This window comes from Podarcis pityusensis, assembly GCF_964106645.2.
Source record: "Podarcis pityusensis genome assembly, chromosome: 8".
Taxonomy (NCBI): domain Eukaryota; kingdom Metazoa; phylum Chordata; class Lepidosauria; order Squamata; family Lacertidae; genus Podarcis; species Podarcis pityusensis.
The window spans coordinates 65,471,505-65,499,391 of NC_138033.1; the positions used below are offsets into that span (position 1 = coordinate 65,471,505).

Genomic DNA, 27,887 nt, shown 5'->3' on the forward strand with positions numbered 1-27,887 from the left:
AAATGGATTCATTCAGTGCTATTTTTCTAGAAAAAGTGGTCCTGGAACTCACCATGAACACCCCCCCCCTCCTTCTCTTAGAATGGCAATGGTGCCCACCTGAGAGGTATTGGAACTAAGTTCTGTCAAGTTCCAGCTGAAAAAAGCCCTGGAGTCATTCATTCATTGTGCCGAAGCATCAACACTGTCCAAGTTCCCACCACCACCATTCCACATGCCGCTTTATGAAGGGATTTGGCGCCACATAAAAAGGTAATGGAGTCAAAGGGATAAGACAAACTGAACACAGAATGCCTCTTGGTCCTGTGTTATGTCATTTGCATAATGTGTATTTAAAACATAAAATGTACTCCAGAGTTGTTCCTGGATCCCCTGTTCTTTCTCTTTATTGAAAAGAAATTAAATACACTTCCAAATAAAAAATGAAACAGTAAGCCAAGCCAGGCTGAAGATGCTCACCCATGTTCAATATTCGGTAAACCCAGGCTGACTCTGAGAGGTTTTCAACAGGAACAAATGGATTCAGGATTTAGGATTATCACTAAATAACACTTGTAGCACAGACTCATACAAAACAGGAGCTCAGTTTATTCAGCCAGTTTGTTAACATCATTGTTAATGTTTGCTACCTTAATATAAGTAATTTCAATACCAGTTTGTCCTCGCACAGTTGAGTACGTCAGAGCTACTGATGCATATTACAAGGTCTTGCTTGCAAGCTGTTTCTAGAAAGCTCAAAGCCATGTTTGCCAAAGGACTCCCTCATGAAGAATATATTGCAGTGCAAGGGCCAGTACTGCTGCCCGGGCCCATTTGTGACAACTGCCTTGGACCCCCCCAATCCGTTAAAAAAAAAAAAAAAAGTTCTGGTGCAAGCAGAGCAAGATGGCTGGGACAAGCTTCACACAATCCCAAGAGGGAAACAACAGGTGGGAGCCTGGAGGGAAATTTAAAGGGCACTTTGATCTAGCTTCTCAGTGGCACAGCTGCCACCATTGCCTGGTATGTCAACCAGGACCCACCAATGAATGGCCTACCAGAGGGAAGTTTATCCAGAGACCCTTCAAGCCTCGAGATGGTCCTGGATGGAGCTCATGGACTGCAGGATGGGCAGCCATGTTCTTAGGAGTAGGTTGGGTAGGGGTTCTTGTCCTCAACTACCTGCCCACATGGCAAGGCTGCCATGCTTTTGCCATCTGCTTTGCCACTCTCTATCTGGATCACCATGTTCCCCTACGCCTGCTTCCAGGAGCAGAAAAATAAACGTGGCACCCAGGCCCCTGGGCAGCCCTCACACAGCTCCCTTATTCATCTCATAAATGGCCTAGCGTACCCAAACAGAAGGGAAGGAAGCCTTTAAAAGGGCACAGCCAGGTGGAGAACAAAACCACGCAGCCTCCTATGATGCCCAGAAGGGAGAGTCTGCCTTTCAATGGGTACATCTGATCCAAACCTTTCCATCATGGAATCCCTGTTTTTCTAGGATTGCTTTCATCCCTGCTGTGCCTTGCTCCATGGCAAATATTCAAGCAGGTTCCAGCCCAACAAAAACACAGGTTGGCACAGGCTATCCCTCTCCCCATCTCACATCGCCGTGACTTTTTCATCCAGGAAGTCTTCCGAATTCACCATCACCAGCTGTGCTCCACTTTGGTACCTTGCACTTCTGGCAATGTCAGAAACACCTGAGCGTCAGCAAATTCCGGCTCTGCCACGGTGACCACAGGCCCAGGTGTCTGAAGCACCTGACAAGGAAAGGACATGGATGTCACTGCTTCAGCTGGGCAGAAGAGTATGCTGGACATTCACTTTGCGGGCAGGTAGCCACTCACGCTCAGCCTGGCTTTCCTCCTCACAGTATAATGGGGAGTGGGTGAAGTTGAGGCAACTCCAAGTTGGCATCAGAAGAAAAGGGGCGACACTGTTTACATCCAGACTGGGGAACTGGATCTGACCGGTTGGCAGTCAATTGGGCCCATGAACTGGAGGTTCCCCACATCTGGCCTATATCGTAACACACCAGGAAAAACTTTGCGTGTGGGGGAAGCTGTGTTAAGAGGCTTTGTCCTTCCTGATGGGATGACACAGAACAGGGGCCCAGACGAAGGACTGGGAAGGGGTCAGCTTAACATCCCTAATGGGAAAGGTATCACTGACCTGCACTACCTGGGCCATTGGAACTTGTGAACTGGCAACCACCATCTTTGGGTGCTCAGCACCACAGTGCTGCTCCAGCTGCTCTTGTCCAGGGAAGACCTCCTCGCAGAGTGTGCAGACCAAGGAAGGCTCCGATGGGCTGGTGTGTTTGGTGGCCAGGTGCTGCTGCAGTGCCCCCTGGAGGTGGAAAGAGGCTGAGCAGTGTGGGCAGTGGAGGGGCTGAGACCCTAAGGGAGAGAGAGAGAGAGAGACAGCGAAGTCATGAGTAGGCAGGGAAATGGGAACCTCCTGAGAGAGGGGCAACAAGGGGCAAATTAGTGGGACACTCACCTGAGTGCTGGCTTTTCTCGTGAGCCTGCAGCAAAGCGACCGAAGGGAAGAGTCTCTTGCACTTCTCACACTCATGGAATGTCACTTCTAAAGGAAAGCCATGAGACCCCCGGTAGGTAGTTTATCAAAAAGAGGGTTCAGCCACAGGCCAGATATCCACTGACCTTCATCCAGCCCCCTGCTTAGGAGAAGAGTTTGCAAAGCCTTTTTGGGTGGCTCCTCTAATGCATTCTCTTCCAACCAACACAGCCTCACAAAGAGCCACCCACCTCGGTAGAGTGGATCCCTCTTCCCCAAAACCTGGCTGTTGTGGGATCCGCCAGACTCCCTACACTTGTCCCCTCAATCCAAAACCACTGCCTAAAAATATGGGATTGGCGATATGGGATTGGGGGGGCAACTCCCATCTCTTGCGGGGGCGCAATTAGTGCCAGCACCGTCCGTTAAGAGTTTGGGTGTAATCTTCGACACCTCCCTTTCCATGGAGGTGCAGATTGCAGCTATAACAAAGGCGGCATTTTTCCATCTCCGCCAAGCTAAGCAGTTGGCTCCTTACCTCTCTCGCCCTGACCTAGCCACTATGATCCACGCGACGGTCACCTCCAGACTGGATTATTGTAACTCGCTCTACGTGGGGCTGCGCTTGAGACTGACCCAGAAACTCCAGCGGGTGCAGAATGCTGCAGCGAGACTCCTTACGAGGTCTTCGCTGCAAGATCACATTCACCCGGTGCTATACCAGCTGCACTGGGTCCCGGTGGAGTACAGGATCAGGTTTAAGATGCTGGTTTTAACCTTTAAAGCCCTATACGGCCTAGGACCCTCGTACCTACGGGACCGCCTCTCCTGGTATGCCCCACAGAGAAACTTACGGTCTTCAAATAAAAACATCTTGAAGGTCCCAGGCCACAGAGAAGTTAGGCTGGCCTCAACTAGAGCCAGGGCTTTTTCGGCTGTGGCTCCGATCTGGTGGAACACTCTGTCACAAGAGACCAGGGCCCTGCAGGACTTGACATCTTTCTGCAGGGTCTGCAAGACAGAGCTGTTCCACCAGGCCTTTGGCCAGGGCACAGCCTGACTCCCTCCCTCGGCAATCTTCGCGGAGCTCTGGCCCAATGGTTGCCAGTGGCTTGAATTCATTAATTTTATAATGAATGATTTTAGAGTGTTATTTATGCTGTACTTTTGTACTGTTTTATTGTTGTTAGCCGCCCTGAGCCCGGCTTCGGCTGGGGAGGGCGGGATATAAATAAAATTTATTATTATTATTATTATTATTATTATTATTAAAAGTGAAGTGTGAAGACAGCATGCACCCAAACCCCACCAAACTATGGCAAGCAACGGAGGTTTTTTGGAGGTCCAACAGTTCCTAGGAAGAGTGTGGTGGATTCCATATACCTCCACACCCCCAGAGGAAGTCTACCTCTGAACACAATGCCGGGGAGGGCAGGGACCACCCTGATTTTGACTTTGCCAGGAACAATGGCTGCCGAATGAACTGGACCTTGGTCTGATCCCACAAAGTTCACCTAACAGCCAGTGCTGAGCTGGAGGCCCCGTGCCAAATGTCAAGACCTGTCGGGCACCAAGAGCAGAAGGCACCAAGGTGGCACTTTTGCCCTCTGAGTCCTTTACCTGAATGCTCTTCCTTGGTGTGTCTCCTGTGGGCTGCAGTGCTGGGAAAGGTCTTATCGCAGGAGCTGCACTGCAGCGAAGAGAACTTGGAGGACCGGTGGTTTTGAGCAGCAAAGATGTCCGGGTGATGAGTCCGATTGTGGTACCACAGCCCTGACAATTGCTGGAGGGAGCAAATCCATTCTGGTTATCACAACCCACAGAGGGGCTTGGGCTGCAGGTTCAAAGCCTCGACTCTGGGATTCACACTGACTATAGGGTTTCCACCCCCTCACTCCACCCCCAAGGTAGACAATGGCTTCTGTCTCCAAAGGAAACACTGCCACATCATTCCCTTGGCTGTTGCTACCCCACATGCCCCCAATTGCATTTTCTATCTATCCACAAAGGGAGGTGAATGGATGCACACAGCAGAGCCTGATCTTCAGTGGAGGCAAGTCTTTGGAAGAAGTCCAAGTAAGACTTCCCTGATGCTCCTTCTCTGCCATCCCTGGGTGCAAAGGAGTGACCAAGTCAGAATCTGATTGCCTGTTGTAAACACAGTCTTTGGAACCAATGGGCTGGTTTTATTTGGTATTTTATTGTTACAAAGTCACCTTTGACTGATTTTTATTGTAAAACGCCTTGTGCAAAATATAGCTTTTTATCGTGTACAAAAAGACAAAATGCCCATTTTAGAATTCAGCACTTTTGGATTCCCAGAGACTCGGGGGAAGCAATGCAAGTTGTGTCTGTGTGTGCGAGGGAGAGGTGAGACCTAAGAATGGAAAAGGGGAGGGACGGTTGTCCTGTTGGCCACTGCTTCTGCCAAAGCAGACCCACCTGATAAGCTTTGTTGCAGATCTGGCAGCTGAAAGGTTTCCCCCCGACGTGGGTGACCACGTGGCGCTCCAGCAGGGATGGTGCACTGAAAACCTTTCCACAGGTCGGGCATGGGTGGTACTCCCTAGAGTGGGCTGCATGAATGTGCTTCTGGTGCTCCTGCAGGGTGGGGAAGCTCATCTGGCACTTCTGGCAGTCATAGGGGTCGTCAACATCTGAGTCCCCATGTGGAGGGTAGGGTAGGAAGGTGGGGCCAGGATACAACGAGTTCACATGCAGAGGGTTCAGGAGGAGCAGAAGGACAAAACAAGAGCTGGTTACAATCACACAACTGTTTCCCCTCAGATTATGACTGCCCTACCCTCAGGAGGGACTTTGCTCCCAACCAGGACCACATTCAGTCTTAGCTAGGCATCATGTCGGTGCTCCTCATGATTCCAGCCTTGCTGGCAGAGCCCAAGCCCTTGACTATACCCTGCTGTGTGGGACTTTTAGGCAGAGACACAGAAGAACAGCTGCCAGCAATAGCAGACCTCCAGCTCCTGGAAGGACAGTTGGGGTCACCCTACCTCAAGGGCTCAGCACTGCCTCCTTTTCCAAAGCAGCAACACATGCAAGAGTGTAAGCTTGAGAGCAAGAACTATCAGATTACTCATCATTATAAAAAAAAATCTCTAAATACTAATAAACTCCTCTAGATCTCTGGCACTGGTCCAGGAAGGGGATGCCCTCACAATAAGAGGAAGAGCAGGGGGCATCCTGCAACTGCTTCCTTCCAGGGTGTGTCTGCAGCACTTTTAAGTGCATGAGCAGTAAATGGCAAAACTTACAAAGCTAGGGAGGGCGGGAAGCTGTTGCTGTCATTATTTGTTGTCATTTATTATTATGAAGCTCAAGGCACTCACTGTGAAAGGTGTGCAGGTGTATGGAGAGACCGTTGGCTTGGCGGAAGCCTTTCCCACATTCCCGGCAGACGTAGGGTTTGTCACCTGTGTGGGTGCGCACGTGGCGGGACAGCTCAATGGACTGCGCGAAGACGGCGGCACAGTACTGGCAAGCGTACATCTTCCCTGCCAAGAGAGCCAATGCAGTGTGTTGGTATGAGGGCTAATATTATGACACTGAGCCTAAGCATGGAAGGACTGGCATGCTAGAAGGACCATCATCAGCTTTCCAGAATACCCAAGCCGTGCCTGGTCTCACAGCAGTGTTAGAAAATCAGATATACAAGCTAGGTGCCAAATGGCTCCTTTAACCAAGGTTGCAGTTGCCAAAATGAAATGTCTAGTTGCCACTAACTGACTCTCAGTTAAACATCCAGCTAGTTCAGATGACAATCTTGAGCCAGGTTAAGAGCTTGGTGATCTTAAAGATGAAAAATCACTTGACCCAGAGACAGCCCACATATATATTGGCCTATTCTGACCTGTTTTTCTTAATGGTGACTGTTCCTGCTCAGGCTGTGCAGAAAAAGTACTTGGGTTCCTGAAATGCATTCCAATTGTGCTGATAAAATAATACCGACAGAATTCTACAGGATGGGGTATGAGTGTGTAAAAACAGTCCAGATCCAATGACCCCCAGGCATGCACCTCCAGATGGTGGTGTCAGACGCCATCCTGGCACCCAGGCATCTTCACTTGGTTGAAAGTGTTCAAAAGCCAGGTGCAAAATGTGCCTGGCTAATCTCAAACACTGTCTCAGAGTGACAGGGATCAGCTGGAAAAGACAGCAAGAGGAGCCAAAAAAGGTGGCTGAGGGACAGAGGGCAGCAACCCACTTTGGGGTCTTCAAAGCTGTGATGAGGTCAGTCTCTTCCCTGTGGCTGGGTAGCCCCACAAGGGAAGCACTCATACGCCCCAACTTTCAGTACCCAGCAGCCTGTGAAGTTTGGCTCCTCCACACAGCGGGGCTCAGTGCTGCTTGCCAAGGTGCCTTTCCCTGACTCCCAGCCCTGCTGTGCAGCAGTACATCACGGCCCAACCCCTGCTCTATTGGGGAGCCTTGGCACATTTCGGCAGTGGGCTGCGTGAGATGCAGCCTCTGGGTGTGCAGGGGGAAATGACACGTGTCGGAAGGGCCCCCGGTTCTTTGCTAGCTTCCCTGACTCCTGTCAAATTGCTGCAGTCGGAGGCTGACCCGGAGGGACGCCTGGCCTCACCTTTGGCGTGCTTCTTCTTGGTATGGTAGGCGAGAGCCGAAGCCTGGGCGAAGCTCATCAGGCAGTGCTTGCAGGCGAAGGGCTGGTCACCCGTGTGCAGGCGCTGGTGGTTCTTGAGCGTGGAGTTGGCCGCAAACTTGGCGCCACACTCTTCGCAGGAAAAGGGCTTCTCGTCAAAGTGCTCCGTCAGTTTGTGGTACTGCATCCCTGAGGGGAGGCGGGGAGGGAGAAGGAAACAGCAGCAGGTGAGGCAGGAAGCCTTCAGCTCCCCAGCACACTATGTGCAGCCTTTTCAGATCAGCTTCTCGAGGGACACAGAGCTGCTCACCACTGCCTGCTCAAACTGGGCCCGGGCTGCAGCGGAGGGGATTCACGCTGGGAAAAGTCCCTGCTGTGGGAAGGGCCCTCTCTCAAGCTTTTCTTGGGCATGGTAAGGAAGTGGCATTCACTCGCACAGCCCTCGCAATGTGCCCAGAGAAAGTCATCTAGACTGGGCTAAGCAGAGTGGGAGGAGCAAGGCTTCTTCTCCAGCCTCAAGGCTTTGAACTGGGCTGCCAAGCCTGCTCCCTCTGCCTCAGCCAGGCTCAGCAGGCATCTGGATCTAGAGCAGGGTTTCTCAAACTTGGGTCGCCACCTGCTTTTGGATACAATTTCCATCATTCCTGGCCACTGGTCCAGATAGCTAGGGATGATGGGAGTCCAAAAACAGCTGGAGACCCAAGTTTGAGAAACCCCAATCTAGAGGATGACTGGACCTCTGGGGTTTCACTTCTGAATGCAAAGGGGGCCTGACTGTAAATGAAGAGATAAAAGGGAAGCCTGCAACTCCCAGGAGCCCTGCGGCTGGCCATACCTGATGTGTGTGCAAACTCCCGCCCACAAATGTCGCAGGCCACGGGGAGGCGGGGCTTCTTGGGCTTCTTCTTCCGGAGGGAGGAGCCTAGCTTGCCGTGAGCCTCCGCCTGGTGCTTCTCCAGCTCTGCCTTGGAGGCCTTTGCCTCGCCACACTCTGGGCATTGCGCCGGTTTCTGGTGGGCCACCCGGCAGCGCTTCTCGTGTACCTTCAGGCGGCAGTAGAAGCGAAAGCTCTTCCCGCAGGCCTTGCAGGCAAAGCTCTTTGGGGAGGCAGCCCCCCTGGGGGCCTCTGGGCTTCGGCCCCCCTTTGGCTCCGCTTTGCCCACCGCTTCAACCTGAGACATGCTGTTCACCTTCCATTTCCAGACACTGGCCTTCCCTCCGTCGACAGCTGTCAAGAGCCCTGTGGAAGAACAAAAGGAAACAGTCGTTCTGAGGCATGTGGACTGTGGCTTCAGGGCCATCAGCAGGAGCCAAAAATATCTGTAGAACAATATGCTGAGCACAGCTTCCAGAGAACCTTTGTAAGGGTCAAGTTTCTAGCTTCTAGCTTACTAGTTTCTAGTAAGTGCTTCCAAGCATCAGGACAGTTCCAGACCATTCCCAGGAGTGGTCAGCAGTAGCAACTGCTTCAGCTTCTTATCTACCCCCTTGCCAAGCAAAACTTACACCAACTGTGTAAAGCAATAGGAATTCTGAAGCGCACTTGAACGGGTGCAACATATGCAGGTCACATGGCTTTAATCTTTGTAGCACCTGAAGTAAAAACCTTGTACCACTTCCCTAAAGCTACTTGGAAAGTGCAAGAGAGGCTGGGCAACGAGGATCAACTACTCAAGGTCAGGCGGCTTGAAAGGAAGGAGAAGTCCTGCAAGGACATGCCTGCACCTGAGGGGGACACCACTCTTCCCATGCACTGAACAGCTCAGCAACAGCACAAATGGGTTTCTGCTACAAGGGTCTATATTTTGCATTGTCTTACTTTTGTTTTCGGTGTATCTGTTGTTTTTTAAAAAACTTTTCTTGTTTTTCCTGTACATTGTCTTCAGATGATTGTGTAGAAATTGATTGATAATAATACTTAAAAACCTAAAAAATTATTCTACCTTTAATTAAGCAAGTTTCTAGGCCTTACGTGTGCAAGGGGGGTGTCTGGTGGAATCTCTCATAATAATAATAATAATAATAATAATAATAATAATAATTTATTATTTATACCCCACCCATCTGGCTGGGTTTCCCCAGCCACTCTGGGCGGCTCCCAACAGAATATTAAAAACACGATAAAACACCAGACATTAAAAACTTCCCTAAACAGGGCCGCCTTCAGGGGACTGAGCAGGGTTTTCAGGGTTAGAGAATGCTTCCATGGACTGCATCACTCTCTTCTCCTCCCCACGGCAGTAGAAGAAAGTAGAAGAAACCAGGCAAAATCAGCTGCCATGTGAAAGTGTCTTCCACACTTTCCTCTGGCTGCTCCCCCCTACTGGACCCTTCTACAACAACCAGGTTCCTCATGCAACAACCCAAGACCGTAGGCCTTTGAGTGCTACCTCTACTCTGCAATGAAAGGCTTCTTCTGCTTCCGTTTGCTCCAGCATCTCAGCAGCCCCCTGAAAGAAGCTGGGAGTGACTCTGGGCAGCATTCAGCCTCCTGGCTGTGGATTCCTGAACTGACGCACAGCGGGAGTCGCTTTGCAGTGAGCTGCTCCCCCCACTCTCCCTTTGCCTCAAGTTCTGCCAAATTGACCACAAAACAATGCACCTCTCAAGCATGCACACAGAGGTGTATGTTGCCAATTGCAGGCTGGGGCTGGGCGTGTCCCCCACCACGTGCCTAGAGAGTGGCATATACAAGGCAGAAAGATTCTCACCAGCTTGCTGTAGTTCCTGCATCACTGTCTGCAGGCCTGGGAATGACTCCTGAATGCTGCAGAGGAGCTGGCAGATCTGGGTGGCAGGAAGTGGCTTGTTGTTCCAGGCACTGCTCAGAGCTGCCCTCCAGGAGGTCGCAGGGGCCACCTCCTGCAGGCAAGTGCTCACCAGCTGGGAAAAGCCACAGAAGAAACACACAATGAAGAGAGTCCCCCTACCCTGCTGCATAGCAGGATTATTTGACCTCTCCACTGGGTGCCTGAGCAGGTGCAGATGCTCCCCATGTGTGGCACGGGGGACTAGATCAACCCAGAAGGTCCAGTGAGTTCAGCCACATGCCTCTGGGAGCTGCCAAGCAGGGACAGAAAAGACAGCAGCCCTGCCCTGTCGAACTGCAGTCGTTTATTGACTCCTAAACATGCCCTGAGAGCCTATAGGGCAAGGGATGGTTTTCATGTGTAGATAATAAATAAATAACCAAAATGAAATGCAACATAGAAGCTCTGTTGAGCTACAGTGGTGGAGGGCTGTTGATGATCAACTTCCTCCCTGAATGCGTCCATTTGTATTTTGTGGCAATGAATCACATAAGCTAATAATGCATTTGATAAAGCAGCACCACCTCCTTCCCAGTCATCGGGGGTGATGTTGCGATGGGGTGACGACCAAGTGGTGAAGCACACATTCACCTGGCCATCCACCCAGCAGACATCCTGCTACAGACTTAGCACACCTGAGATATACACACCTGGCATCCAGGGACAGCATCCTGAACCTCCTTGGCTGGTTTGGCCAGATCTGCTTCTACTGGTGGCAACTCCTCTTCTAGATCAGCTCCCTGCTGGAGGGCCTCGGATATCAGCTTGCGATGCCTCAGTAATATTTCTGTGGCAATGCTGTCACTAGAGCCAACTATGGAAACGGGCAGGGTGGGGTGTCAAATTACCAACTAGAGGGCTACTGCAGAGCCTCAGCTTCCCAACAGTCATGCCATTTCCCTGCCCCAATATGTGCTCCCCATTGTGAGAAATCTTCAAACTGTCTCTTGGAGCCTGGATAACCCAGATGGGATGGTTTCAAGTCTAGACTAGAGGACATGTAGGAACAGGCCATCCTGAGCAAGCAAGGAGACCAGCCGTACGCAGAAAGAGTCTATGTTGTGGGTGAAGACTCTCCTGCATGTCACAAAGACCATCTGAGGCCTCGTTGGACAAGGTGGGGGGTGGGCACCCTCTGTTCCATGATCCTGAGCGAGAGCTCAGTTGGGGCCATAGCCTGCAAAGCCTTTTCTGAACACCCACCGCCGCCAAATTGTCACCCCAAGGATACCTGTGCTGTCAGAACCAACTGCTGCAGCCACCCAACGGTCCAGTAGGAGACCCAGGCCAGGGAAAGGAGCTTTCAGGGCCCCGAGAAACTTTGACAGGGCCTCTGGGCTCAGGATCTTCTCCTCCTTGAACAGATTCTCTGCAGCGTCCCTGGGTGAGCTGCCCTCAGAGCAGTCCATGGCAACCTGCAAGGACAATTACACAGCTAAGCAGGAGATGCTGAGAAACGTAGCAAACGCACATGCAATACTCCCCCGCCCCCAAACACACATTAATGCAGTTTGCAGTAGCTGAAATTTTGAGACACATACACTATTTCAAGTATGTTTCAGAAATCTAACCTGGCATGTTTGGCAGTGACAGGATCTGTGCATTCCAGGAAATATTTCAGTTGGGCATCAATTCTGTGCAAAGGCACCACAGATGCTTAATAGCTATCAAGAGCAATGCAAACTGGGAAAACCTGGCCCTAACTTATCTGTTTAATTCATTTATATACCACCTATTAGGGTACAAACTCTTGCAAGGTATCTTACAAAAGATATATAAATGTAATATATGATAAACATTAAAAAAAGACAAACTGATTTAAAATAACTGACGGAAGCAGCAGCTAATGCATGAATCCAGCTTAAGACCTTGAGATAATGTAGTCCCAACTCCCTTCCAATGCAGGAATATGCAGCTGTCCCAAACAGGGATCGAACCTGCAACCTTCGTGTTATCAGCACCATGCTCTAACTAACTGAGCTATCCATCATGAAGTGAACTGGGCAACTCTGCCTACCTCCTTGACATAGAATTAAGTACTAGGCCAAATTTCTTGGCAGAAAGGAAGGAGGCATTAGTGGGAGAGGGAAGGGTGATGTGGGTAAGAAGGGAGTGGCAAAAAGACAGGGGCATGCCCCTGCCTTCCCCTTTTTCCAGTTTACCTGCTTTTCTGCCCCAGAGAGGAAAGCATCATCCTCTGATGTGTCCAAGAGCCCTTGGATAGGCCTCAGCTGTGTCAAATCCTTTAGAAGCTCTTCCTTACTTTCCTGGGGCACAGCAGCTATAGGCTTCACCTCTTCTGAGCTTCCTATGAAAAGAGGAAGCCCAGAAAGTCAAAGGGAGAAAGGCCAGTGGAAGCCGGATGATAGCAGGGGGCTACTGTCTTCCTCTTCTGAGAATTATTCGCCAAGCAAGAGAACACTACATACTGTGCACACCAAGCATACATAATGGATATATGTGCCCAACTGATCACTGCACTCTGCAGCAGATTTCACCTGGGAGTGCATTCCATGTTGGCATCTACTGAAGACCTCCTTTCAAAATGCCTTGTAAGTGCAGTTTTTTATCCCAGCCTTTATTCATCTGGAAATTGTATTCCTTTTTTCTTTGTTACTGTTGATGCCTTGTTGCTAAATTGCTTTGGGATGTTTCATGGGAAGTGAGTCACAAATGAAACCGGCACAAATGAGTGCAAGGAAGCATTCTGGTGGGAATGTTTATGCTAAAAAACCAAAACGTCTTAATTACCTAATAGGTGCTGCTGGAGGAGTTTCTTGGGAAGAGCTTTGCTTTTCCCACCTGGGGCGCCCGATTAAGATGGTGCATCTCCCTCCTCTTGCAGACAAGGGGGAAAGCATGCATGGACACAGGCAGAAGCTCTTGGCGTTTGGCTTGCAACAGGAGCAGCAGCTCACAGCATCAAGTGATGACTTCCATGTGTGAAATAGCCATCACAGGGAAAGCACAACAAACAAGGATGTCTACACAGAGTCAAATGCAAACTTTTCAACTGAGGCAGTTCACTAATTGACCTCACAGTTGTCATACAAGGTACATACATGTATGAAACAGTCCACTGGGTAGAATTACAACAGGCAAAGTTACTCTATAGTTTATTAGGAGCAGGCAATGTCAAGGTGACGCTCTCACCTGTACCTCCAACCAGGTCTTTCTCCTCTGGCAGTTTGGTGCTTTCCCATTCCTCGCAAACGCTCTGGCCACCTGGACACAGAGGGAGGAGAACTTTGGGATCCTGGCAATGAGAATCAGGAAGCTGAGTTTCCTTGTCTGAAGCTTCCTGACATGTGCTCTTTCCTTGCACTCTGGTGGTGTCCACAGAGTCTGCAGAGCCGGAAGAAACCTGCTCAGGATGCAACATCACTTTGACACTGAGTTTTGCAGCATGAGAACTGTCCAAAGTGGCAACACCTTTACTAGATGCATCCCCTGCCTGAACAGAAATGTCCCTCAGCACTTCTTCTTGACTTGGAAAGCTCAGAAGGTCCCCAAGAAGGGTTTTGCAACTGACAGCCACATCAAACATCTGCAGACTGTCTGCCACAGATATTATGTTGGTGAAATTGTGCTTCCCAGGAGGCAGCTTGCCTGTATATATCATTTCTAGCAGGAGAGCAAATTCATCTGGGGCCACCACAGAAGCATCAATGGAGACTGTGTCTGTGCCATCCAGCACAGACCTGAACAACACACTGGCTGCTGCCAGCACAAGCTTGTGCGCTCGGAAATGCATCGTCCCAACCAAGATGCTACAGTCGCAGAACTGCTGTTCCCTGCAGAGTGTATGGAGCTGTTGAAGTAGTTGCTGGCTGTAGTTTGGAAGATCCATAGCTCCCTGCAAGTCTCTGCTCCCTTCACGTTCTGTATAGTTTTGCTCCCAATCAGCTGTACGCAGATGAGAAGAGCAGCAAATTAGTTGCGTGGACTGTACTTGTTCCCTTCCCCATTATGATCAAACCTGTGGCGTTACCACGAACAAAGGTGAACAGCCTTGGGACACTACTGCTTTCCACCTGTAAAACCCAACTAGACTTTGAGTAAGAAAGTATTTCCTCCAAACAGGGTAATTCTATTTAGAGACCTCTGCTCTGCTCTCTAGTTCTGCCTGCTGTGTAACATTTGCCATCCTTCCTCAAAATCGACATTTTCTGGCTCAACCTCCTGGTTCCCATTCCTTACTGCAAACCTCAACATGTAAGGAAGCCTAGGAGGGCCATCTTAAGTGGATACAAATTGTTGCACCAGAAGTAGTTTTAGTCATGCTGGCCACTGGGCCCGGAAAGCTGTCTGTGGACAAACGCCAGCTCCCTCGGCCCGAAAACAAGATGAGAGCCACAACCCCATAGTCACCTTTGACTGGACTTAACCAGCAAGGGGTTCTTTACCTTTTAATTTTACCTACTGCTCTTTAAATATCTGAAAAGGTAGAGTTAATGAGAAGCATGGGCCTGTTGCGGACAGGGGCTTTCAAACAGCCCAGTGCTGTTCCGTGGACCTTTGGTTTCCCACTGAAAGGAAGCTCCTTGCGGAAGGCAAAGTCCCACAAATGATGCCAGGTTACACCATGCTGGTGCTGCCCACGGTTCACCCAAAAAAGCTTCAGTTTGGAGAACTGCAGGTCTTTTGAGAGGCGAACTACAGCTCCCAGGATTCTTAAAGGGAAGTCATGCATTGGAAACATGTGATGGGCCTGAGTTTGTGGTGTGTGTCCCCCCCCCCCCCGTCGCTTTCGTGAGCTGTTTCTTATCCCAAGCCGCTCTGGGAGCCTTTTTGTAAGGGGGTGGGGACACAATGAAAGCGATGCTCCAGCCTCGAGGCATCTTTCCTCCCTCATTCCCTGCCATGTCTCACAGCCTAACAGAGCCCAACTTGGGCCGAGTGCCCTTTCAAGGGAGATGCGTGGCCGGTGGCCAGCTGCGAGGGGCGGACGCAGAGGCCCTCCCGAGCAGCACCAGCCTCCCGAGGGGCTTGTCCCGGACGAGGCCTCCCACCCGGGCGCGCTCTCTCCCTCGCCCGTTCGAGCTAGGCGGCGGCCGCCCGAAGGGGCCCCAGGCCCACGCAGAAGCCAAACGCAGGGGCCTGCCCAGAGCCAGAGTCTTCTTCGTGGCCCCCACCCTCCCCGGTCGGGTGAAGGAGAGACGAATTGGGATACGGCGAGGAGGGCCTAAATCGAGCGCCTAGGCCGGCTGCCGTTGCCATGGTTACCTTTATTGGGAGCCGCGCGGCGGCGGACACGGGCGAAGGTGGGCGCGAGGGAGGAGGAACAATAAAGCTTCAACAAGGACGGCGTTCCTCAGCCGCTTCTCGGCCCCGCCTCCTCCCGGGCACAGAGGCGGAAACAAGAGAAGAGTCGCGCTTCACAGGCGGGTCCCGAGGCGGGACTTCCTCTCTCGTCGCTTGTCTGTCAACGGAGGTCCACCACCCGCCTCGCGTCAAATGGTTAACTTCTGAAGACCGGATTGGCCGCTGCGGGAGCAACGAGGTCACGTGAACAGCCACGGCCTGCTCTGGAAGAGCGCTCGGGGCTGGGAAGGGAGAGGCCGGTCGGCTACTGTTCAGGATTCCCCCAATGGCTTCGTTTGTTAGCACCACCCTCCCGCCTCAAAAGTAAAAAGTGGGAATAGGAGCCAGGACGTTATGCGTCTAAAGATAGGAGTGATCAGTCTACCATTTTTTTCTAAGTCTATGGTTCAGGGGTTATTTGCATGAGCCGAGCGACCGGATGTTCGCGGTTCGCGTCGCTCTAGGCAGCGCCCTGAAATTCTATGGAAAACATCCTTTTTGGCCTCTTTGACGTCATCAGACGTCGACAGGAAGAAAATTTCCTTCCCGGAAGTAGGTCGGAGGAAGACACAAAATAGGGGTAGGAATGCTGTCTGGAGAGCATCCCTTTTTCTGGAGCCGGATATGGTGGAAGCCTCCTGTGTTACCCTGGGGATACAGGGCGTAGGGGTGGAGTCTCTTTTAGGGGTGGCTTGCTTGCCCTGGGGAATCCTGAGATTGGTGTAGGCAGCTTGGGGGTGCGGTCGTTGTAGCTTTACTGATATACAGTATTACAGGAAAGGGACACTCTGGCATGAACTGACTGGCAGAAGAGACTGGTCCTTCACATTATGTTGACTTGACTTGTGGAACTGCCTGCCACATGATTTGAGCATAGACTCTCACCTCAAGCAGCTTTAAAGGGAGATGAGCCAAATTTCATGAAGGAGAAGATAAACTGTGGAACCATCTGGGAGAGGGCTGTGGTGTACAGCCCCCGTTTGTGACCTCCCCATTGTGAAAAGCACAATGCTGGTCTAGATGGGCCTCTGGCCTGGTATGGTAGAGCTCTGCTTGTTGCATTATTAAATTTATATCCCTTTACTCCGTGTTGCTCAGAGAGTATGCAAAGGTTCTCTCCTGCCTCTATCCTATAATTTTGTCCTCCCATCAACCCTGTGAGGTAGGGTAAACTGAGAGATTGTGGCTGACCTGAAGTCACCAGCTGAGCTTGATGGCTGAGTAGGGGAGGGATTTGAACTTGATCTCCCAAAGTTTTGGGGATTAGTCTGATTAGCCTTGACTACTTTTATAAGTTGGTGACTGGAAGGTGGTTTGGAGAGCTGGATACTGGAGGTTTTTTTTCCTGAGGCAGCAGTTGTATTTGAGATGGCATTGTGTATTGTGCCACCTTGATGGGTTTAATTGAAGCATCTGCTTCCGTGGTCTACAACCCCTTCATCAAGTGTATAAAATGTTGTCCTTCATGAGTATCTAACTGACAAAACAGATTATAGGCTGCGAAAACTGGTGCCACAATAAATCTTCTAGTCTTTGAGGGTCTGCAATATTCCTTGCTTTAAGAATAGTGGATAACCAATGAAATTCCCGAGGTGGGTAATAAAAAGAAATAAACAGTAGTGTACATTCACCTCCTTGGTATTCCAGGTTAAAACTACCATATTAACCAAACTTTTAATGGCAGATTTGTGACCTGCTGGGACTGCTAATTTTTGATGTTATGAAAGAGTGACTATTTCTTCCTGTTTTATGATTGTTGGGTGAATTGATTGATTTTAGGCTACATGGGGGTGTAATGAATCTATGTGAGCTGCTTTGTAGAATCTGGAGAGGAAAAGCTGCACATAAATACTTATAATAAATGAGAAAAATCACATTGTTTCTGAATACGGTGTTGTATTTGAAGTTTGTGTATATATTTGAAAATCAATTAAAATATAATACAAAGAAAAAGATAAACGCATTCAAATCAAGAATCCACATCTAGAGAATAGTAAATCTGGTAAATAAAAAAGGCAAATTTTCAGTTGAGCAGGAACCACAAATGAACAGGGCACGTTCTAGAAACTAGCAGCCATCTATAATGTTTTAAATATTAGTGTTATAAAAGGTTGTCATAATGAATGAGGAGACAGCTTGCAGAGAGAATTCTCCAAGTCATAAGAATCATTTATAAGCACCTATTGGGGTGCTTTCACAGTTACTGTATCCAGGCTGGATAGTTGCATTCTTTTTTAAATTCAGCTTATGGTAGCCGAAAGCAACCTTGATACTAGCACAGGTAGGCTATTATGTGTTATTTGTTTCCAGAATTTTTACATATCTGAAGAAATCTCTCTTTCAAAATATCACTATGCCCAGAGAAATTTCCCTCAGTCTGCTCTTGCTGTGTGTGGACTCTTGAAGGTTGTTGCCAGATATACTCCAAATGAGTCTGAGGTGTATAATATGACTTGTGGGCAAGATAAGACACGTATAGACATAGGAGTAAAGTATTGAAATAGGATTGGGCAGTCTTTGGGGATATAGTGTTGCAGAGATGGGAGGCTAGGTTATTTCTAACCCTTTGTGCTTTCTCACTAAAGAGCCCCAAACCATTTTATTTTTCTCTTTCTAGGCATATATACCAGAGTTAGATTATAGCAATGGATGCTGCCGGACGTCCTTCGACGGGACAGGTGATCCTCCTGGCGACCAGTTCAGCTGTCACCGCAATTCTGTATGCCATTTACAGGCAAAAGTCAAAAATAGTTTACAGCTTGAAGGTCAGTTGCTGCTTAGAACAGGGCCACAGATAACCATTATTTTTAATTTTACGTATTCAGTATTTTTTCAATGTCTGTTCTGCTTCTCAACTGAAAAGTATCTGGAGCAGCTGCAACAGCCTTTAAATGTTGAATTTATAAAAGGTAAAGCCTGTTATGAACATTATAAACTAAAAGTATATTGGATCCAAAAACTACAAATGCCAAACGAAGGGAGGAAATCCCAAAAGGCGAGAAAGGAGTGGGGGGCACACAATTATTGTGTTATGAGTTGTAGTCAATTAATTCCTACGCAAAGTAGACCTATGCAAAGATTTTGAGTGAAGAATGGGCTCTTACCAATGTTTAATTCCCTCCACCCAGGGAGCGAAAAAAGTCACCCTAGACCAGGATTTGAAGACTATCCTTATGGAAGCGCCTGGGAAATGTGTTCCTTATGCAGTAATAGAAGGTAGGGTTTGTGAGTCTTGTGGGTTGCTGGTAATGGGGGTGGGAAGCATGTATGAGTGTTTGCCATTAGGTGTCTAGTTTGCTCCATCTGTCAGGGAGGATTATGGTATAACATGCACACTAAAATGCAACTCCCATCAGCCTCAACCAGTGATCATGGCTGTCCCTGCACTGCATAGTCCTTAGACCTGTGGGTAAATTAATAGGTTCCTATTGCTCTTGCTGTTCTGTTACACTGTGGTGAGTCTTCAGGTGTGCAATTAAGCTCTTTTCAGCTGTTTTTTCTTCCCTCTGCCATCCAATAGGTGTAGTGCGGTCTATTAAGGAAACCCTCAACAGTCAGTTTGTGGAAAACTGCAAGGGAGTGGTTCAGAGGCTAACACTGCAGGAGCACAAGATAGTGTGGAACCGAACCACGCACCTCTGGTAGGTACATTTCACTCCCAGACTTGAAAATGGGGCAAGAGCGTTGTTGCTTCCACTGGTGTATTGGTGTGAGGCAAGAGCCTTTATTGGAGCATGTGGCTTAATCAGTAGCATAGGCCAGGTGCCATTCAGATTATTATAATCCACCTTTCAATCTCTATCAGGGTGGAGTCTGCATGCAGTCCTATATACTCCTCTGGCCCCCAGGGCTCTCCCCAGGCTGTATCCCCTCCCCAGGCTTGCTCTGTCCCCCCATGAGTGCTTTTGCCTGGCTGGAATGTGCGCCTGTGAGAATGCCTCTAGCTTGCCAAGATGGAGAGTTGTGTATAAAAAAAATCTGGCTTCTGTGCCAGAAAAGCAGCCCCCTTGCTAAAAAAAGATCCTGCAGGTTTTTTCAAAGTCTGCATCTAGCACATAAGAAGTTTAATCAAAGTGTGTTGTGGCACCTTAAAGACTAATACATTTGTTATGGCATAAGGTTTTGTGGACAAAAGTCCATTTTGGTATTGCGTAAAGGATAATTCTCAATGGGCAGATACGGGGTAGGGAGAGAGAGATGTAAAGAGTGAGGCAAAGTGTCAATGAAAAGCAAACAAAAGAGGAAAACAAAACAGTTTGTGACAATTGCATTGCAGTTGGAAACAGGGGCAGGGAACCGTTTTGGACCAGTGGTGGGTAGAGCCAGAGGCAAAGGTGGCAATAAAGAAAATCAAGTTTTACCTTGTATAGCAGGCTAGATTTTACACACACTCGGTCCTCCATTGAGAGAAGGAAGAAACATTATCAGAGTTCAAGAATGCATTCCAACCAGGCAAGAACACTGAGGGAAGGGTGCAACTTTGGAAGATGTATGGCTTGATGAGAGGCCTGAGGGCCATAGACCTGCCCTGTCCCTGATCTGAATAGTCATGATACGGAAGGGGAGGGAAGAGAAGTGCAAGCAAATTCCGGCAAACTCAAGCAAATTCTTCATTAAGTTTTTGTAGACTGAAATGTTAGGACCCATTCCCAGGCAAACCTTTATGTCCCCAGCTAAGTGGGCAATCCGTTCTGTGTTTCTGCTGCTGCTTTAAACCTTTGTGCTGGGTCCTCGTTCCCCAGGAGCGACTACGAGAAGATCATTCACCAGAGGACCAACACGACAGCCTTTGATATGGTGCCCCAGGAGGGAGGAGCCGATGTCGCCGTGAGGGTGTTGAAACCCCTGGACGCTGCCGAGCTTAGCTTGGAGACAGTGTACGAGAAGTTCCACCCGTCTGTCCAGTCCTTCACGGACGTGATTGGCCACTACATCAGCGGGGAGCGCCCCAAAGGCATCAAGGAGACCGAAGAGATGCTGAAGGTGGGGGCGGCGCTTACCGGGGTGGGCGAGCTGGTCCTGGACAACAACACCATCAGACTGCAGCCCCCCAAGCAAGGGATGCGCTATTACCTAAGCAGCCTAGATTTCGAGGCCTTGCTCCAGAAGGAAGAATCGAGCGTCCGTCTCTGGAAGGTCCTGACTCTACTTTTTGGTTTTGCGACGTGCGCTGTGCTCTTCTTTGTCCTCCACAAGCAGTACCGCCATCACCGGGAGAAGCAGCGCTTGCGTCAGGTGCAGGAGATGATCGCAGCAGGCGGGGACACGCTGAATGCATGCGTCGTCTGCTTGAGCAATGCCCGCTCGTGTGTGTTCCTCGAGTGCGGGCACGTCTGCTCGTGCGACAAGTGCTACCAGGCGCTGCCGCAGCCTCCCCGTTGCCCCATTTGTAGGCAAGAGATCGCAAGAGTCGTGCCTTTGTACAACAGCTGAATTGGTGGCGCCGTCTCTTTTGGCGACCTCCCCGTCGGTCTTTCTCGTTGAGGAACGTTCTTCTGGCTTTCATTGCAGCATTAGAGGCGTGCGGGGTGTGGGTTTGGTGTGACCCTTTGCACAGACAGTTGGAGAAGCAAGCCATGTTGCATAGAGCTGCAAACAAAGATTCAGAGCTTTTAACGATTGCTGTGATTTGGGAAGTAGACTGTTCAGCACTGCTTGGGTGGATTTTCTTTGCCAAAATGAAGTTTCTCAACTGACAATTCACATGTAAACCATGGAGACTTTGGTTTTCTCCAACCTGGTGCCCTGCAGATATTTTTGACTACAGCTACCATCAGCCCTGGAGTTGTAGCCTAAACCACCTGGAGGGTACCAGGTTGGATAAGGCTGCTTGAACTAATCCCTGTATTTTCTTTCTCCTGTGTGAGAATTAACAGGATCATGTTTCTAAACTGGAATGCTTTTTTTGAGTTCTTTTTCACCAGTGCTGTGTGTGTGTGTGTTCTTCCTCCGAAACATTTACGAATCCCAATTCTCTTCTGAGAAGCTCCAAATTCAGTGCTCAGAATAAATTAAGTTTGCACTGCTTTGGTTTTAATTTTGCTTTCAGTATTTCAGAGCTCAAATCTTTTGATTCCCCCCCCCCCCTTTTTAGTAAGGAGGTGGTTAGAGAGAAAAGGGAAGACTCTTGAGCTTATGGCAAGGGGGCAGGCAGGGCAGCCGCCCTAGGGGGGAAATGGAAATCTGCACTGGCCACCGGAGTACAGCCTCTCCCCCACCCGGCACAGCTCTCTGGTAGTTGCTGACTGTTCATTAAACAGAACCAGGCCACTTCACAGGGTGAATGATGATGAAAAGGGCAACCAAAGTGATCAAGAGGATGGAGCAACTCCCCTATGAGGAATGGTTGCAGCATGGCAATTAAAGGATTTAAAGTGGTTTGATTGTAATTATCCCTTCCTATAATTTTGAAGGAAAACATAAAGTGCTTTGTATGTCAGCACTTCACAATTTCCTTAATTTGGTGCAGGTGTTCATTTTAAGTATAAACAGGACTCCATTTTCATAGCTGATTGTATGCAGCAATGCCCTCTTTATGCACCAACGTGGTCTAAACGTGCATATTGTCCTCTAGATCCAAGTTTTGGGCACCTGTATTCATGCAAACACAAATCTATACATATTCACTCACAGAACGAGTATTATAAACTGTTCAGTTATAGCAAAGGCTCTTGTTTCCGAAAAGGACAGGACGGTGTTTGGGTGACAGGGACTGATCTCTCAACCACTTTTAATTGTTCTCTGAAATGTGGAGGGGAGGAAAAAAGGGGAAAAAAGATGAATTATCTCTGCAAGCCCCTTCCCAAATTTGACCCACTTCAATGGATGGAAGGGAGAGGTCTTCATTTACAATACAGTGGTACCTCTGGTTAAGAACTTAATTCATTCCAGAGGTCCGTTCTTAACCTGAAACTGTTCTTAATCTAAGGTACCACTTTAGCTAATGAGGCCTCCTGCTGCTGCCACGCAATTTCTGTTCTCATCCTGAAGCAAAGTTCTTAACCTGAGGTACTATTTCTGGGTTAGCAGAGTCTGTAACCTGAAGCGTCTGTAACCCGAGGTACCACTGTACCAGTAAACAGTATGCGTATCCAATGTAAACGAGATGCTACAGCTCTGTATATAAAAGGCTAGACTATTGGGCTACAGGTTCGCAGAGGAGGAGGAGGCTGATGGGTTTGAACTTCCTTTCTATTGGTTCCAAAGGTGGAGAGCTTCGAAGCTGTTCTTGCACAGGGGTTTCCCAGCCCAGAAACAGCTTTCAAGCTCTCAGACTTAGAGCTTAGAGGCTCTGGCGGGAACTCGGGCAACCTTGCGAAAGCTCGCGAGAGCCTCCAAGGGTTGGGTAAGCAAGTCTGAGCTTAAAAGCTTTCCGCTTGGGGGGGCAAGGCCTGCTCAGAGCCCAGTTCTGGAAAGGGTAAGGATGTTTGCGACAGTTCCAAGGCGGTGGTTTAAGTATGCGCATACCTGCATATATGTGACATCCCCAGAATGTGACTCACAAGGCACAATCACACTGTCCTCGCTGCTTTGGCACTTGCCTAAGAACGTGAGCTGAGCTGTACCGGATCAGGCCAGTGGCCCACCTAGTGCAGCATCCTGTCCTCACAGCAGCCTACTAGATGCCTGTGGGAAACAGCAAGCGGGACCCGAGAATGAGAACTTTCTGTCGCGCTGCCCACACTCCACGGTTTCTAGCAACTCTTCCCAGATAGCCTTGCAATGATATTTTGACCCTTTTCTTTGTCCAGGGTATGATTGGCCGACCTCAAGGTGAGAGAACAGGGAAGGTGCATTTACATCTCTGCATAAGTCCATGCGCAGAGCTGACTTCCTTCCAAGCGAGTGCGTACCCAGAACAATGACTCGCACAGAAATGTGGGCTACTCCTGATGGTGGCTGGTTCTGTTGGGGCTGAAACAGAACTGACAACGAATGCAGAGTTAGTAACTCTCTGTGATTGGTTAAAGGAGCTTCCTGTGGTCCAGATCTTCCCACTCTGCTGCTGCTATTTACTTAAGAATGCACCATGCAGTTGCATGATTCCTTGTTTTGAATCCTGTTATCAGAATCCCGTGAAGCAGGTTAGGCTGAGTGACTGTCTGTGCACTTCATGCCTGAGTTAGGTCACCTGCATCCTATTTCAGCACTCTTAATGCTCTACAGCAGGGACGTGGGTGGCGCTGTGGGTTAAACCACAGAGCCTAGGGCTTGCCAATCAGAAGGTCGGCGGTTCGAATCCCCGCGACAGGGGGAGCTCCCGTTGCTCGGTCCCGGCTCCTGCCAACCTAGCAGTTCAAAGCACGTCAAAGTGCAAGTAGATAAATAGGTACCGCTCCGGCAGGAAGGTAAACGGCGTTTCCGTGTGCTGCTCTGGTTCGCCAGAAGCGGCTTAGTCATGCTGGCCACATGACCCGGAAGCTGTACGCTGGCTCCCTTGGCCAATAAAGTGAGATGAGCGCTGCAACCCCAGAGTCGACCACAACTGGACCTAATAGTTAGGGGTCCCTTTACCTTTACCTTAATGCGCTACAGCACGCTGGCTCTCGATGTGACAATTTGACAGGCATAACAATGGGAAGCAGGAATCCAGTTTGCTCTCTGGAGAAGACCGGCGCAATCACCTGAGATAGCTACTTCATTTCCTTATTTATTGCATTTGAATCTCACGTTTTCCTTCAAGGAGCTTGAGGTAGCATACATGATTCTTCCTCCTCCTCCATCTCCACAGCAACCCTGTGAGGTAGGTTAGGCCGAGAGGCCGTGACTGGCCCAGGGTTTAGTGAGCATCATGGCCAAGTGGGGATTTGAACCTTGGTCTCCCAGGTCCGGTTCTGGCACTCTAACCACTACACCACATCAGGTGTGTGTACAACTGCCATGCCTTAACCAGTTGTAGAGCTTAAAACGATCTGCATGAATCCTGAACCCTGTATTGTTTGGGAACCTATGCCTTGTGGTTCCTGAGATGCTGTGTTGGGACTCTAGGTGGCGACGCATCACCGTGATGGTTGCGCTCAGGTGGCCAAGCTCAGCAACCTTCCGCTGCAAGCCCACAACTCCATCTGCTGGCAGGCTTTCCCTCGCCAAGCGAAGATGCAGAGGTGTGATGGTAAACAGGGACAGCAAAGCAGAGAGAGCTGCCACTCTGGTCTATTTCTGTTTCTGCCGCTCCGTTTCACTCCTACGGTGATGATACTATTGGACCTATGAATCTGTTTTCCAAGTAAGAGGGTGTCTTCGGCAGCCACCTGTTTCAGTCCCAGAGTGAAGCAACAACACAAAAAATATTTCGACAGTGTTAATAAGCACAATATCCCATGCAAATGGTCCATATTTGTGTGCATGTGTTATTTTCAGACGTCCATCTTTGCTGGATTTGGAGACTGGTGTGAAGGAAGGCAAGATGGGTGAGAATCCATCTTGCATGTGCAGTAGTCTGCACATGCCCAGGGACAGTCTTTTCTTCTTGACATTGCAAGGCATTAGAGGGAGGACGGTGGCTCAGTTGCAGAGCATCTGCATTGAATGCAGAAGGTTCCAGGTTCAATCCTTGGCATTTTCGGGTGGGTTTGGGAATGTCCCCTGCCTTAAATCGTGCAAAGCTACAGCCAGTCAATGTGGACAATACTGAGCTAGAGGGATCAATGTTCTGACTTCGTCTGTGCACAGTTTGCTCCTACAAGGTAAGATGGCCACCAGTTTTAAAAGGGATAAGACAAATTCATGGCGGTGGCGGGCAGTTTTTAGCATGCACCAAAAACAGTACTGCAAAGACATCTGTCTAATACCAATGGGCAGGGAGTTTCAAAGTGTAGGTGCTGCCACAACAAAGGATTCCCTACAAGTGTGAAATCAAAGTGATATGGCCTTGTAAAAGGGCTGATTCTGCAGATCGTTTAGGTGAATGTATACTGCAAGAAGCTTGTCATAGAAACCTAGAGTTGGAAGGGATCCTGGGGATCATCTAGTCCAGGCATCAGCAAACTTTTTCAGCAGGGGGCCGGTCCACTGTCCCTCAGACCTTGTGGGGGACTGGACTATATTTTTGGGGAAAAAATAATGAACGAATTCCTATGCCCCACAAATAACCCAGAGATGCATTTCAAATAAAAGCACACTTTCTACTCATGTAAAAGCACGCCGATTCCCAGACCGTCTGTGGGCTGGATTTAGAAGGCAATTGGGCTGGATCCGGCCCCTGGGTCTTAGTTTGCCTACCCATGATCTAGTCCAAACCCCTGCAATGCAGGAATTTGCAGCTGTCCCATACAGGGATCAAACCTCCAACCTTGACGTTACCAGCACCATGCTCTAACCCACTGAGCTATTCACTCTGTCCTGATCATCCCCATGTGGAATTAGGTCAGAAATGGGAACCTGTAGCTTTTCAGAGGTAGCTGGACACCACTGCCCATCACCCCCAACCTTTGGCCATGATACTGTATGCATTTTGCCCCACTCCTTTCAAAAGGCTAATGCACACCCTTCCTCCCTACCCTAACCAAAAAAACCTCTCTGCAGGCACTTTGTGGAAGGCAGACACAGTTGCCCCAATAATTTCTTATTTGGAGTCTTGATGCTTCATGTACCTGTTGTGAAAAGTGGGATCCATCGAGCCAATAGCCTCATGCTTAAAAATGGCACAAGCTTCTCTGGAATGAGAGAGACAGAGCCTTTGCAATCTCGATGATGTTGCTCGCTCTTATTTAGCCATAATATATATGCGTGTATATATAATATTAAAGTGCTAGATGAACCCAGGCCGATCCATCTGCTAGCTTAGGTGACGAGATGGAAAATATTTGTTTTACTCTCTTCCAAGTGAAGTTTGGGGGGGGGGGGGTGAGGTCTTTGTGTGTGTGGCAGTGAGGAGGCAGCTAAATGCACACAGTGCTTCAAGGCATGATAGAGCAGCAAATTAAATTAAGAAGTAAGCAGGCGGCTCTTCTTGCACCTCCTGCCCACCCACGCTGGTTGTTTTTTAAGTAAGGGCAATAAATCCCTCTTAATGTTTGCACCTGAAATGTGGCGGTCAAGAAACAGACCTCGTGGTTCTCTATTCCGCCCTCCCACCGACTCCCCACTCATAGGTAGGGCTGGCAAATCCAACAGTCTTGGTTTCTTATTTTTCCCCCAAGGTGGCAAGTGATCTGGAGACTGTGACCTGCAGCTGAGGCAGAGAGAGGCAGGGAGAGAACAGAGCTATGTTTGGTAAACTGAAGGCTGCTTCCTGGCATTTCCAGGTAGGGCTGGGAAAACATCCTTGCCTGCGCAGAACCATTGCTTGTCAGTGTGGATGAGGGGTGGCGAAATCATCTATGCACAGTTTCTTATTCCCCTGCTCTTATTCTCCCATCCCGGCCAACAATTAGGCTTGGGAAAAGTCTTTTCACTTTTTTTCAAGCATAAGGGGAAGGCATGTGATCTTTGGAGAGTCTGACTGGGAAGGCAAGGGTTAATCATCCCTCCCCCAGCTGCAACCCCCAGGAAACTCACAACAACCCTGCAACAGTTAGGCTTGGAGGGAGTTACTCCCCAGGTCCCAATCATAATCCCTCCAAATCCTGCTCCCTCGATGCAGTTGAAAACCTCTTCTGTTGTAGCATTCTAATTTTCAAATCTAATTTCAGTAAGGGATAGGAGAATGGGGTCCTGTGGGCGCCATCTAGTTGCGTGTAAGACCAGAAGTGCATATTGACAACCCATGTTTTAAGCTGCCTTGATGTCCCTTTTGTTGCTTTTACTGCAAGAGACTGCTTCTTGTGAGTGAGCATCTTTTCATGAGCGCTAGTGACGTGCCCAGCTCAGGGATATTTTTTTAAAAAATGGAGTCACCCTCAAAAAGCATACGGTCATATCTCGGGTTACAGACGCTTCAGGTTGCACATTTTCGGGTTGTGCACTGTGCCGAACCTGGAAGTACTGGAATGGGCTACTTCTGGGTTTTGGTGCTTGCGCATGTGCAGAAATACTAGATCATGTCACGCGCATGCGCAGACACAGCACTATGGGTTGCGAACGCTGTGGGTTGCGAACGTGCCTTCCGCACGGATCACGTTCGCAACCCAATAGTCCACTGTACATCTTTCTCCAACTCCGAGATCATCTTTCCATTTAGACTTCATAAAAGTGTTCCTTTTCTAGCATTTTCTAATCTACATCAAGTGCTTTTGGAAGCTGGGTTCCCTGAAACACATTTCTGTGTGTGTGAGACTTGAAATGGGGAAACTGGGACAGTCATTTTTATTCCTTACTGGACCCTCAGCGGGAGACGCTGAGGGGAGCTGGCAGCCAGAACTTTCTCCTGAAACGCTTTAGAAAAACTGAGTCAGATTTCCCTGTGGGAAGCAGGGATAGGATAGCTCCCAGGAAAATACCTTTAAGATGCTCTTGAGTTACATTTCACCCAGTTGTCCTACTTTCCAGAGTAAAGTACCCTACTTTATAGAGGACAGTCCTCTATCTCAAGGGATCTCAAGAGAGAACAGCCCTTTATTTGGAGATGTCTTCTGGGACTTCCCAGTCCAAATCTGGTTTAAATATGTGGAGGATATGCAGGAGAGGCCTCGAAAATGTCCATCAACATCTGGCTGGCAGATTGTGTCAGGCACACAGGTCACCGTCTTCCCCACCAGGATGAGATT

General features: G+C 49.1%; 2 protein-coding genes across 7 annotated transcripts; one reads left to right on the plus strand and one right to left on the minus strand.

Moving 5' to 3' along the window:
- Nucleotides 1-565: 565 nt before the first annotated feature.
- Nucleotides 566-15,286, minus strand: LOC308482999 (zinc finger and BTB domain-containing protein 40-like). Of its 4 annotated transcripts, none has more exons than XM_081016537.1 (14): nucleotides 15,163-15,286; nucleotides 13,090-13,842; nucleotides 12,099-12,244; nucleotides 11,168-11,351; nucleotides 10,587-10,750; nucleotides 9,838-10,009; nucleotides 7,962-8,366; nucleotides 7,109-7,315; nucleotides 5,853-6,017; nucleotides 4,948-5,162; nucleotides 4,126-4,288; nucleotides 2,488-2,574; nucleotides 2,167-2,384; nucleotides 566-1,745 (listed from the first exon to the last, which is right to left on the minus strand). In XM_081016537.1, the coding sequence occupies exons 2-14, from the start codon at nucleotides 13,784-13,786 to the stop codon at nucleotides 1,632-1,634; spliced, it is 2,937 nt and encodes a 978-aa protein (XP_080872663.1). In that variant the 5' UTR covers nucleotides 13,787-13,842; nucleotides 15,163-15,286; the 3' UTR covers nucleotides 566-1,631. The 4 variants fall into 4 exon arrangements, with proteins under 4 accessions (XP_080872663.1, XP_080872660.1, XP_080872662.1 ...); XM_081016534.1 differs by having other exon boundaries at nucleotides 2,158-2,384; nucleotides 15,163-15,284; XM_081016536.1 differs by lacking the exon at nucleotides 15,163-15,286 and adding an exon at nucleotides 14,809-14,827 and having other exon boundaries at nucleotides 2,158-2,384.
- A 380-nt stretch (nucleotides 15,287-15,666) lies between these two features.
- Nucleotides 15,667-21,266, plus strand: MUL1 (mitochondrial E3 ubiquitin protein ligase 1). Of its 3 annotated transcripts, none has more exons than XM_081016538.1 (5): nucleotides 15,667-15,820; nucleotides 17,858-18,005; nucleotides 18,369-18,456; nucleotides 18,761-18,881; nucleotides 19,983-21,266. In XM_081016538.1, the coding sequence occupies exons 2-5, from the start codon at nucleotides 17,886-17,888 to the stop codon at nucleotides 20,671-20,673; spliced, it is 1,020 nt and encodes a 339-aa protein (XP_080872664.1). In that variant the 5' UTR covers nucleotides 15,667-15,820; nucleotides 17,858-17,885; the 3' UTR covers nucleotides 20,674-21,266. The 3 variants fall into 3 exon arrangements, with proteins under 3 accessions (XP_080872664.1, XP_080872666.1, XP_080872665.1); XM_081016540.1 differs by lacking the exon at nucleotides 15,667-15,820 and adding an exon at nucleotides 16,412-16,832; XM_081016539.1 differs by lacking the exon at nucleotides 15,667-15,820 and adding an exon at nucleotides 16,853-17,521.
- Nucleotides 21,267-27,887: the final 6,621 nt, after the last annotated feature.

What these genes read in the sequence shown, in the direction of transcription:
- LOC308482999 (XM_081016534.1), bottom strand. Translation starts at nt 13,786, where the DNA reads ATGGATCTTCCAAACTACAGCCAGCAACTACTTCAACAGCTCCATACA. An exon ending in TCTGCAACAAAGCTTATCAG is followed by an intron (nt 4,289 to 4,947) that starts GTGGGTCTGCTT and finishes TGCTCCCTCCAG; the next exon opens with CAATTGTCAGGGCTGTGGTA. An exon ending in CGAGAAAAGCCAGCACTCAG is followed by an intron (nt 2,385 to 2,487) that starts GTGAGTGTCCCA and finishes TCTCTCCCTTAG; the next exon opens with GGTCTCAGCCCCTCCACTGC.
- MUL1 (XM_081016538.1), top strand. Translation starts at nt 17,886, where the DNA reads ATGGATGCTGCCGGACGTCCTTCGACGGGACAGGTGATCCTCCTGGCG. An exon ending in TCCTTATGCAGTAATAGAAG is followed by an intron (nt 18,457 to 18,760) that starts GTAGGGTTTGTG and finishes GCCATCCAATAG; the next exon opens with GTGTAGTGCGGTCTATTAAG. An exon ending in AACCGAACCACGCACCTCTG is followed by an intron (nt 18,882 to 19,982) that starts GTAGGTACATTT and finishes CTCGTTCCCCAG; the next exon opens with GAGCGACTACGAGAAGATCA.